This window comes from Trachypithecus francoisi, unplaced genomic scaffold, assembly GCF_009764315.1.
Source record: "Trachypithecus francoisi isolate TF-2019V2 unplaced genomic scaffold, Tfra_2.0 Lachesis_group19, whole genome shotgun sequence".
Classification (NCBI taxonomy): Eukaryota; Metazoa; Chordata; class Mammalia; order Primates; family Cercopithecidae; genus Trachypithecus; species Trachypithecus francoisi.
Window position 1 is genome coordinate 7,690,046 of NW_022681464.1, and position 12,702 is coordinate 7,702,747.

Genomic DNA, 12,702 nt, shown 5'->3' on the forward strand with positions numbered 1-12,702 from the left:
ACCTTAAACCGTCCATCAACATCAAGTGAGTCTTTAGCCAATTCCCTCTCTGACCCTCCAAGATATCAATTTCAGACTTTCTTATCTCTTGACAAACCTGTAAAACTCCCATTTTCCTTCTCATATTTGGTTCTTCTTGCTTCTTATTTCACTAGGAAATAGATGATATCAGAAAAGAGCTTCAACACTTTTCAAACATCTAAACACCCGAACATCAGAACACTGATACCTACTCATATACTCTCTGCCTTCTCTCGAGTTACTGTAGATCAGTGTTTCTCAACCTTTTCTTTTCATTATTGCCCCTTAAAGAGTCTTTTTAGATACTTTTTTCCTAGTTGCCTCATGCCATAAGATTATGTACTGCATGTGTATCTGTGCTTTGTACATAAAAGGACTAGGAACCAACTTTTGTCCTCATTGAGGATACGTGCAATAGGTGAACCATCCAAGTTGCTGTCTTAGGCTAAACGCTCCCAGTGCACTGGGTCCCATTTCCTTTCACCAACTCTAGAGTACCATTCTCACTGTTATATGTTCTCTTTCCTATACTATCATTTCCCCCTTTCTACTGGTTTATTCCCTTCAATCTATAAAAAATATTCTCTGTTCCATCTGATTAAAATCTTCCCTTAACTGCGTATCTCCCTTCACTGGTCTTTCCTATTTCTCTATATCCATTCCCCTTTACCAAAGACTCAAAAGACCATGTGTAGGTGTGCTGGCCAGCAGCCAGCATCACCCACCAGACATGTGAGTGAAGATGCCTCCAGACAGTGCTAGCCCCAGCCCCAGGTCTGAGAAGAGCTTTTCATCACCTTCCTTGGAGCTAAGGAATAGAGATGCAAGAAAGACCCCTGAAAGCTAGCTATAAGATAATTCAACCCCATTTTCACTCAGCTGAACTGGGCGATTGCCCATGTGACCACACTTGGTATATATTTCCTGGTTTTCACCTCAATTGGAAATGTCCACTGTGGCTTGTTGATCTTGGGTTATTTTACCTCTACGGGGACTTCTATTATTTATGAGAAAAATACCTTCCTAATAGGGTTATTGGAAGATCAAATGAGATAAAGTGAGCTTTAGGAACCTTGCACAATGAGAGGAGACAATAAACGCTCCCCCAACCTCCTCTATGCCACCTCTCGTATTCCCAGTAGAATTGGAATTTTATTGAGAGAAGGAACCATACCTACCATTCCTTTACATTCTTCATAGCTCATAGGACACTACTTTGTCTGTAATGTATAATAAATGCTTTTTAAAAAAATACCCCTAGGCCGGGCGCGGTGGCTCAAGCCTGTAATCCCAGCACTTTGGGAGGCCGAGACGGGCGGATCATGAGGTCAGGAGATCGAGACCCTCCTGGCTAATACAGTGAAACCCCGTCTCTACTAAAAAAAAATACAAAAACTAGCCGGGCGAGGTGGCGGGCGCCTGTAGTCCCAGCTACTCGGGAGGCTGAGGCAGGAGAATGGCGTAAACCCGGGAGGCGGAGCTTGCAGTGAGCTGAGATCCGGCCACTGCACTCCAGCCTGGGCGACAGAGCAAGACTCCGCCTCAAAAAAAAAAAAAAAAAAAAAAAAAATACCCCTAGTGTTCTTCCCTGAATTGGACCAGAAGATAAAAAATTTCCAAAGCAAAAGTAATTAAGAGCCTTCTTAGTTGAAGGCCCCTTGGTGTAGGGCTCTTTAAAAAATTGAATTAATTATAATTGTGCCAATGAGGGACACTAATGTTGATCCACTTTGAATCTTTGGTGGTGCCTCTTCTTCTGAATAAGAAATTTATTAAATATGTATAATATATAAAATATTATTGGTTTATTTGTGCACCAATTATGTGATTTAACACTTAATGCCTTCAAGTGAGGAACCAAGCCTTGTGAAACATTTTGTAGCCTCAGAGATTGGAGTAATCTCTTGTACATAGGAGGGTCTACACACATATTTGTTAAATAATAAAAAGAAAATAATTTTAAACATTACTATTATTACAAGTTGACACCAAATGTGAAAATTTTGATTAAAAGAGAAACACATTTACTTCTAACACGAAGACTAAAAAGTAGTATTTCACAAATTCCTTTTCATTTTGTACATTTTTCAATAAGGTTTTGTGTTTGTTTTGTGTTGAGAGGGTCAAATATTTGATCTGCTGATGTTTTTTTAGTCTTTCCCCTTCAAGCAGAGCAACTTTTCCTTAGCGTGGCTTTCAAAGCCCTTAACAATGTGGTTCTTCTTTACTGGTTCAGCTTCATTTCTTTCCACAATTCCTCATATCCCTCCCCTCTCTCTCCTTTCCTTTCTCCTTCCCTTTCTTACAAACATGCTCCTCTCACATCTGGGCCCTTGTTCATGTGTTTGCCTTTGCTCTCTTGGCTCTTTTCCTGGCTAACTCCCAGCAGTACCATCCTGCCTACAGTGGCCTTCCCTGACCACCAAGACTGGGTGAGTTGCATCCCCTACAACTGTCTCCTGTAACAGAACAGAAGATCCTGGAGGACAAGGACTGTGTCCTAATTCTTGTCTTCACAGTACAGTGCACAGTCTTTAGCAGATAAGACTCTCCAAGAACATGGTTCCTTGGCATCTTTTTGTTGTTGTTGTTTTGTTTTGTTTTGTTTTGAAACAGTCTCACTCTGTTGCCCAGGCTGGAATGCAGTGGTGTGATCTTGGCTTACTGCAACCTCTGCCTCCTGGGTTCAAACGATTCTTGTGCCTTAGCCTCCTGAGTAGCTGGGATTAGAGGAGTGGGTCACCATACCTGGCTAATTTTTGTATTTTTAGTAGAGACAGGGTTTCACTATGTTAGCCGAGCTGGTCCCAAACTCCTAACCTCAAGTGATTCTCCCACCTTAGCCTCCCAAAGTGCTGGGATTACAGGTGTGAGCCACTGCACCCAGCCTTCCTTGGCATCTTTTAACAGGTCACAAAATGTCATCGGAGATACAGTTGTTTCATTAGTTCAGTGAAATATTTTCTATATTGGTAATCATTACAGTAACAGGAAAGCTAAATCTTTGCCAGGTAAACTTTAGGCCTTTGATAACCATTAATAATCAATTATAAAAAGCCTAGAAGAACCTTGTAAATTACTGGAAAGCCTACTGAGAGACAAGAGAATCAGAGGAGTGGAGGAATTTTTGAAACAAAGTTATGATTTAAAAAGTAGTAGAGAAACATATGTGAATGTTTACAGCAGCATTATTCATAAGGGACAAAAAAATGGAAACAACCAAATGCCCAATATGGTATATCCATATCATAGAATATTATTCAGCTCTAAGAGGAAGTCAAATACTGATACATGCTGTAACATAGCTGGACCTTGAAAACATGCTTAGAGAATGAACCCAGTCACAAAAAAATCACATACTATATGATTCCATTTATATGAAATATTCAGAATAGGCAAACCTATAAAGACAAAAAAAGTAAATTAGTAGTTGGCTAGGGTCAAGAGTGGGGGAGAGAAGAATGGGGAGTGAATGCTAACAGTATGGGTTTACTTTTGAAGTGACGAAAATGTTCTAAAATCAGATTGTGGTGATGGTTGCACAGCTCTGTGTATACTAAAAGCCATTGAACTGTACCGTTTAACTGATTGAATTTTATGGTATATGAATTATATCTCAGTACAGCTTTTTTTTTTTTTTGAGACTGAGTCTCACTCTTGTCACCCAGGCTGGAGTGCCATGGTGCGATCGTGGCTCTTTGCAACTTCTGCCTCCCAAGTTCAAGTTATTCTCCTGCCTCAGCCTCCCAAGTAGCTGGGACTACAGGTGCTCGCCACCACACCTGGCTAATTTTTCTATTTTTAGTAGAGACAGGGTTTCACCATGTTTACCAGGCTGGCCTTGAACTCCAGCCCTCAGGTGATCCACTTGCCTTGGCCTCCCAAAGTGCTGGAATTACAGGTGTGAGCCACTGCACCCAGCCAATAAAGCTGATTGTTTTTTTTTTTTTTTTTGAGACGGAGTCTCGCTCTGCCGCCCAGGCTGGAGTGCAGTGGCCGGATCTCGACTCACTGCAAGCTCCGCCTCCGGGTTCACGCCATTCTCCTGCCTCAGCCTCCCGAGTAGCTGGGACTACAGGCGCCCGCCACGTCGCCCGGCTAGTTTTTTGTATTTTTAGTAGAGACGGGGTTTCACCATGGTAGCCAGGATGGTCTCGATCTCCTGACCTCGTGATCCGCCCGTCTCGGCCTCCCAAAGTGCTGGGATTACAGGCTTGAGCCACCGCGCCCGGCCGCTGATTGTTAAAAGTAGTATGGAACGTTTGTTGCAAAGTTAAATCTCAAGAGGCCGTGAAAAAAATAATTTTCTACATAATCTTTGCTGATATAGTTCTACTTTGTGCTTCTTGGTAAGTGAAAAACCAAATCTGTAAAATCTGGGCCTTTGGAACCCTGTGCATATAGGCCAGAAAGCCCCCTACTCAGTGTTGACCAGCCAAGTGGGTGAGAAGTCGCAATTGCAGGATGCTAAAGATGACAGCAAAGCTGGTGCTGTGTGATGAACTCAAGGGAGAGAGCTGTAAATCAGGTGAGTGAAACGATTATTCGAAGGACATAGCATAATTAATGGAAACAGCAAAATTACATTTACAGTGTAAAATGTAAACATACACCTGGAAACTGACAGCTTGTAGAAAACGCAACTGTTTTTGTTGTAGACATCTCTCTGGCTAGCCGTCAGATTTGGAAAGCATTCGTTTCTGACGTCAATATAAATGGGTGTAGTTGGAAGGAATCTGGTCTGGGTCTTGGGACACCCAAGTTCCAGTTCTGGCTCTCTCATTTATTCACCATTCAACAAACAACTATTAAGCCTACTGTGTGCTAGGCACTGCAGCTAGCCCTGGTGACCCAAAGTTCAAAGACACACTTGTTCCTACCTAAAGGATCGTACTGTTCAGAGAAAGACAATTTAAAATATAGTTAAGTAAGTGCTGTGGCAAGGAGCAAGGTACATCTTCCATCTTGAGGCGTAAAGAAAGAAGGAGTGGCTGTGAAGGAAAGGTTTGCCACAACTTCAAGTTGTATTGTTTCCTTGTTAACTCTTTTTTTAAATACAGTTTTTGTAGAGACAGGGTCCCACTATATTACCTAGGCTGTTATTTAACTCCTGGCCTCAAGTGATCCTTCCAGGCCTCCCAAAGCTCTAGGATTACAGGCATGACCAGCGGCCACTGGCAGCCACCTTGTTAACTCTGCTGTCCCACAAGCTTGGCAGCTCCTTGAGGAAAAGGAGGCTTTTTTTTATTACATTCTTTTTTTTAATAAAGAGCTTTATTAAGACATCACTCACATAGCACATAATTCACTCATTTAAAGTAAATGAGTCGGTCTCTTGCTGCAGCAACACTAGTGGGAGCACTAGGATCCCGGGCTCGGAACCCGACTACACGGATTGTTTTAAGAAAATGGCAGACAAACCAGACATGGGGGAAATTGCCAGCTTCGATAAGGCCAAGCTGAAAGAAACGGAGACGCAGGAGAAGAACACCATGTCAACCAAAGAGACCATTCAGCAGGAGAAGCAGAGTGAAATTTCCTAAAATCCTGGAGGATTTCCTACCCCCATCATCTTCGAGACCCCAGTCGTGAAGTGGAGGAAGAGCCACCTGCAAGATGGACACGAGCCACAAGCTGCACTGTGAACCTGGGCACTCTGTGCTGATGCCACCAGCCTGTGGGTTTCTGAAGGGACCCCCCCCAATCGGAGTGCCAAATTCTCCGGTTTGCCCTGGAATATTATAGAAAATTATTTGTATGAATAATAAAAATAAAACACACTTCGTGGCATGGCAAAAAAAAAAAAAAAGTAAACGAGTCAATGGTTTTTAGTATATTCACAGAACTATACAATCATCACTGCAATCTAATTTTACAGCATTTCATTATCACAGAAAGAAACCCTGTACCCATGAGCTGTCACTCCCCTTCTCCACCTCCACTCCCAGACCTTGCCAAACACAAATCCACTTTCTATCTTTATAGATTTGCTTATTCTGGATGTTACATATAATGGAATCACACAGTATGTGACCTTTGTGACTGGCTTCTTTCACTTAGCATAATGGTTCAAGTTTCAATATTCATCCATATGGCAGCATGTCTCAATACTTCATTACTTTTCATGGCTGAATAATATTCCATTGTATAGATGTGCCACTTTTTACCATTGATCAGTTGGTGGGCATGTGGGATATTTCTACTTCACGGTCTTAGGAATACCATGAACATTTGTGTAAACGTTTTGGGGTGGATATATGTTGCTATTTCCCTTGGGTATATACCTAGAAGTGGAATTGCTGGATCATGTGGTTACTCTGTTTAATCTTTGGAGGTATTAATACTATCAGATTGCTTTTCAGAATGACTGCACCATTTTACATTCTTGACAGCAATATATAAAGATTCCAATTTCTCCACATCGTTAGGAACGCTGGTTATTTTCTGCCTTTTTGATCATAGCCATCTTAGTGGGTATGAAGTGGTCACTTTATTCATTTTTGTATCCCTGGTGCCTCGAAGACAACTTGGTTCAGGTAGATGCAATTTTGAGAACACAGTGGACATTTGTCATTTAGGGGATCCCCAGAACCTGGCCCCCTTTATTTTGTTTAGATAATTATCTGAGGATTACTGGAGAGAAGCGGATCCCCAATATAATATAGAAGCCTACCAAAATGTTAGCTCCTTACTTTCTCAACCCTGCCTGCAAGTAGAGCATGCGACATAGGCTAAGCTTGGTTGACCTAATGGATCTGCCCTGGGCTTCAAAGGCAGGGCTCTAGTAATGCAAAATACAGGTGGTGCGGAAACAATCCCGGTGGCAGTAACAGGCACTGCAGTGATATCTGCTTGCCAGGAACAACAGTGCTGATAGTGAGAGTGGTGGGGAGCGAATGGTGGGTAGTGCGCAGTGACACTGACTTGGAAGTGAAGCCCATGGCATCCTGTGTGGAACGGTGGTGCCAGTGATGGTTGCCTTCCTCCCCCAGCATGCGGTCCTGTGTCTTGGCTGTCTTCCTGGCTGTTGCCTCGTCTTCCTTGTTTCTGCTCATTGTCTGAGCCTGTTTCTGCAGCCTTCCCAGCAATTGTGTCAGTCACCCAATATCCTTTCACCAAATTCTCTTTGTCCTAAAGTCAGTGAACATCAATTTCTCTGTTGCTTGCAACTAAGAACCCTGGCTGTTACAACAAACACTGAATGGCTGTGTGTGTGTGTGTGTGTGTCTTTGTATGTATGAATAGAGAGATCAATGAATGAATGAGGGTACTGAAGCTCTATACAGAGCTTCGAAGGGTGTGCAGTGGTTGGTCAGGCACCACAGGGCAAGTGCTTTCTAGCAGAACAAAGAGCACAGCACAGGCACTGCGGAATGAGAGAACATGGTGATTAGGGAAACTGTCAGGAGTTCAGTTTGGCTAGGGAAAAGGGAGCAAGGTGGGGAGTGTTGAGATGTGACACTACAGAGACTGGCCTGGGATGGATCATTAAAGATCTTTAGGTTATGCTAAACAGTCTTGATTTTATCTTGGAAAAAAAACAGGAAGAAGGCCACCATTAATCAAGGTAGTGATATCAGATTTACATTTAGAAAATATGCTATTAAAAAAATTCTGGCAGCAGGAAGGAGGATGAATTGGAAGGGAGCAAGAGTAGAGACAAGAAGATCAGCTGAGGAGCTAAAGCAATACTTCCGGTGAAAGACAGTGAAGTCTGAATCGAGGAAGTGAGCTTGGAGAGGAGGCATTGATCTGAGATACATTAAAAAGGTAGAACCAACGGAAATTTTGTCTTTGATATACAGGAATTAAGAAAGAAGGAAGACCATGGATGACTCCAAGGTTTCTGTCTGAGTAGATCTGACAGGTGGTGGTGTCATTTATGCAGGAATTTATTCAACAGAAGTTTAATTAGCACATAGTGTGGTAGGTGCTGTGTATCATGAAGTGGATAAAATAAACCTGGTCCTACCTTTGCAGTAGTAATGATTACCCTATGTCAGCCTTAATTTACATGTCTTCTCAGATTTTCTGGGCCTTACCATCTCTGGGACCCTTGACTTCTTCTGTTTCACCTGCTACCACTAGAGACTTAGTTAAGTCCCTTGTGGTTTAACTGCCTGAGGTCAACCAGCCACATACCCAGTTTCCTCCCACCATTTCTGAACTCCAGGGCATGGGACCTGGCTTTCTGAGTGACTGTCAAAGAAAATGGATAACCCAACCGGGAAGTGAGAAAATTTTTACTCCCTGAAAGACAAGCTATGACCAACAGGAGACAGGAGACACAAGGAAAAAATTCCTTCCTTCTTCACATTGTTTCATGGTGTGATTTCTCCATACTGCCTGTCTGGAGATGTCCTGTACGGCCAAGTGGCTGTACCTGCCCAAGAGACAGGCTGTATTTCTTTAAGGCTTTTCATGGAGTAGTGTTTAGCACAGTAATGCATTGCTGTACCTTGTTCCCCATTTTTCTTGTCTTTTCCCTCATACTGTTGCCCTGGGATTATACCTTCTACAAAAAAAGCATCAATACTTAATCCTTGCATCAGGTTTGTTTTCTAGGGAACTGAGCTAAGACATACACAGACAGGAAAACAGAAGGAGATGATCATTTCCAGTTGGATATGCTGAGTTTGAGTGAACTTGAGTGAAAATTATTCATCCATTCAAAAATATTTATTGAGTGCCTCCATGTATGCTTGAATTAGGGATACTCTGGTGAACAAAACAGACATATTTCCTGCTCTTTTAGATCTTACATTAAGTGTTAAGGGGTGACAAGTAATAATTCAGTACAGAATAAGTGGACGTGATGATTCTACATAATGATAAAAGTTTTTAAAGAAAAAATTTTAAAGGTGATGTGATAGAGTGTGACATGTGTATGTTGGGAGGGACGTGTGTATGTATGACCACCCTGGACAGGGTGGTCAAGGGAAGAGACAGTAAGTGGAGGAAAAAGCTTATCCAGAGGGATAGGCAAGGCTTTTGAAGAAAGTGGCTGGAAGGGTCGGTCTGGAGACAGGTACATCTGTCCATCATTGGGGGTTCAGGCGTGGGTAGGAAATTTGCCTCTATTTTCACCACGAAATAGTTGGTGAGGACATATGCTTACAAAGTAATGGGAACTTGGAGTTTTGTAGAGCGGCAAAGGTTCAGAAGTGTTGTTTTGCAGCATGGGTGTGCATGCAGACCAGGAACATGAAGAAGAGTCAGTGGGCAGTGCCAGAGCAGAAAAGGCAGATACTACGTGCACAATGCATGGCACTAAGTGGTCACAGGACTTTGGAGAAGGAAGCCTCAGCCTCAGTTTCCTCAACTGCAAAATAAGAGCACTGAATCAGGCTCCATGATTTTACAAAAGCAAAGAAGAGTTGATATGAAACCACTGTATAGCTATATAATTTTTCCTTGAAACTCACCAGTGAAGTCTTTAGGACCCAGTAGTAATTGGCTCTCTCCCACCATTAATTACATTCTGGCCACTTGTCAGCTAACACAATTGTCAGACTCCTTCAGCAAATGTCTGTTTCATAGCAAGGACCGTTTACAGGAAGGACAAACAATTGGGACTCATTAATTCAATAATTAGGACACTGCTTATGCATCTATTGTCTACTCTAGTCAGCTATGTTAAGTAAGCTCTTCAGTTTTCATCAGAGCAATTATGCTAATAAGCTTGAAATTTTCCAAGAGTATTATACCTTCATACACTTATCCTGCCTAGCAGCAGCCTGGCTCAGTCAATATTGTCACCCACAGACAATTATAATGGAAGCATAAGGCCCTATTGTTGGCATATGACTACCAAATAATCTCCCCTCACAATAGAACTTCAAACAATTTGGATATTGTTCTTTCAGGGTTTAGACACTGGCCTCTTTTATTCTTTTTCCAAAATATGTAGATCTCAGATATTTAAATGCCTTTATGGGAGAGCTCATTGCATTGGAATTGTATTGTAATTTTCCAAGTAATATTTGAACAGTCACTGGGTTATCCAATGATCTATTCTTCTAATCATTATTTATCCATTTAAGTGTAGAGATAAGAAATAGAATACTACGATGCCTGGAGAATGATGAGAAATATAATTTGTTTTGCCATATATTTTTGTCTTTATCAGAGCCAACTTCTCTTTTAATCTCTTTCTCTCTTTAATTATAAAAAATCCTACCTGTCTTATTTTGAGTGACTTTGGCCAAAGAGTGAGAATTTTCCACCATGATCAACCAATGCCTCTGTGGTAGGTGCATGACAGATACCTGATGAACACTTGTTAAATTTTAAGTTTTTTCCTCATACATGCCTTATTCCTGTCTCCTGCATATTCTATCAGATGTGAAATACTTTTTCTTTTTAGCAAAAACTAATGTGAATAAGGATTGTGTGCTGGGGGGCCGCATATGTTCAAATCTGCAACATAAATTCATTTGGAACCTGAAATTTCATTGTATCAATATAAAAATCTAGCTGGTTTTGGATTTCTTCCTTATCATTTACAATAAAAGTAACCCCACACATTTGTTCTTTAAAATTTTTACTTATCTCATTTAATCAGCATCCTCTCAGTTGCAAATAACTGGATCTTTCCTTAAGTAGTAATGCTCACTGCAATTTAATCCCACTAGGATGAGCAAATGATGTTGAAAAGAGACCCAACAGTTGTATGGAGGGCCACTATAAACCGCAAGAATGGATGCAAAGCTGTGTAGAATGTTTGCAGACCTGTGGCATGTTTTTCTTTTACACAAATGCTGTATTTCATCTTTCTTCAATTAGTATTTTGGTAAGGGTAGGGGAAGACAAGTGAGAATAAGTTGTCCTTGTCCTTCAGGAATTTACAATCTAGATGAGGAGACAATACATATATACAGAGGAGAAGCTTAAAAAAAAACTGCTCAAGACTAAATGCATGCATCAATATATTAATCAAAATGAAGTAATGGTATGTATATCATTGTAGGTATGAGAGAAAATTCATACGTGAATGGTATAGCTTTGGGCTGGGGAAGCCAGAAAGGGCTTTAAAAATTGACCAGAGAGGAGAGAATGAGTTGTTTTTTGAAAGATCACGACTGTGTGTGTGTGTGCATGTCTCTGTGTGTCTTTGTATGGACAGAGAGATCAATGAACGAATGAGGGTACTGAAGCTCTATACAGAGTTTCGAAGGATGAGTAGAGGTTGGTCAGGCAGCATAGGGCAAGTGCTTTCTAGCAGAACTGAGAGCACAGCACAGCACAGGCACTGGGGAATGAGAGAACATGGTGATTAGGGAAACTGTCAGGAGTTCATTCTGGCTGGGGAAAAGGGAGCAAGGTGGGGAGTGTTGAGATGTGACGCTACAGAGACTGGCCTGGGATGGATCATTAAAGATCTTTTTTAGGTTATGCTAAATAGTCTTGATTTTATCCTGGAAAAAAAAAAAACTGGAAGAAGGACACTATCAATCAAGGTAGTGACATCAGATTTACATTTAGAAAATATGCTATTAAAAAAAATGCTGGCAGCAGGAAGGAGGATGAATTGGAAGGGAGCAAGAGTAGAGACAAGAAGACCAGCTGAAGAGCTAAAGCAATGTTTCCAATGAAAGACAACAAAGTCTGAACCAAGGCAGTGAGCTTTTTCAAAAAAATCAAACTACAAAAGAAATAATGATGAAATTTAAGTTTTCCACTTATGACCCTCAGGCTCTTTCCAGAAGAAACCACCATTATCATTTTTCTTATGTGTCTTTCTAGTGCACTTAACTACTTTTGAATTGGATTCTGAATTGATTTAGATGTGATTTTGCAGTGTCATGTTTAATGAAGGGTTAAACTTGGTCTCTATCCATATAAAAACAAGACTCATTCAATCTAATTTATACAATAGGGACTTACTGATAGATCTTGAGGTACCCTAGTGGATTTCCAAACTGTTTGTTGCCATGGCAATCCCTGCTTTATGTGCCTTCAGTTTCTGTCTTGACCCACTTTGGTTTAGAAGCACTTCTAGCAGAGGGGACAGTAGGCATGCTCCCATTTCTAAACTCCTTGGGGACTGTGTTGGTAGCCAGATTGTCCCTCCTCGCTCTTCCTCAATTATACATCCTGGAAGGCTTCCTAAATGGAAGAGTTATGGACCCAAAGTCTGAGACTTTGGATAAATGGTCTAACTTAGACCTCAGACATACTACCCACTTAATTAGTGTAACCTCAAAGTACCTAACTCGCATACTAGGAGTATATTCTGGAATCCCAGCCAGACCTGCTTTTGTTCCTATTCCTACTACTCAGGTGGACACCCAAATCCCCACCTTGTTCACATAGGAGAAAATACTTGTGTGACCAGGGTAGCTTTTAATATGCTACTTCATATTACAACTGTTGACTTGTCTTAGCAGTAAGACAGAACAAAAACCAGAAACAGCCTTCCTACTTGTAAGTTGAACAGCCTTTGCCCTAGACCGGCCTCCCTAGTGGCTCTGGAAAGAGGAAACAAGACAGAGGAGGTGGGACAGCTCCACCAATTGGGCTTCCTGGGTCTCCTTCACAAACCATTTTCATTAAGGGGTTAGTAGAGCTATCTCTAAACTAATAATGGAAGAAACCACCCTGGAAGGGAATTTTTGGAGGAAGAATTTCTGCTGAGTAGGTTCATCTTAACATAAATGTTTGCAAGCAACAGAAGAGAAG

The 12,702-nt window shown here is 41.4% G+C and overlaps 1 protein-coding gene across 1 annotated transcript; it reads left to right on the forward strand.

The window, feature by feature from the left end:
* The first annotated feature begins 5,180 nt into the window (after positions 1–5,180).
* LOC117063832 (thymosin beta-10-like) lies at positions 5,181–5,831 on the forward strand. Its single transcript, XM_033177673.1, has one exon. The coding sequence runs from the start codon at positions 5,430–5,432 to the stop codon at positions 5,562–5,564; it is 135 nt and encodes a 44-aa protein (XP_033033564.1). The 5' UTR covers positions 5,181–5,429; the 3' UTR covers positions 5,565–5,831.
* The last annotated feature ends 6,871 nt before the right edge of the window (positions 5,832–12,702 follow it).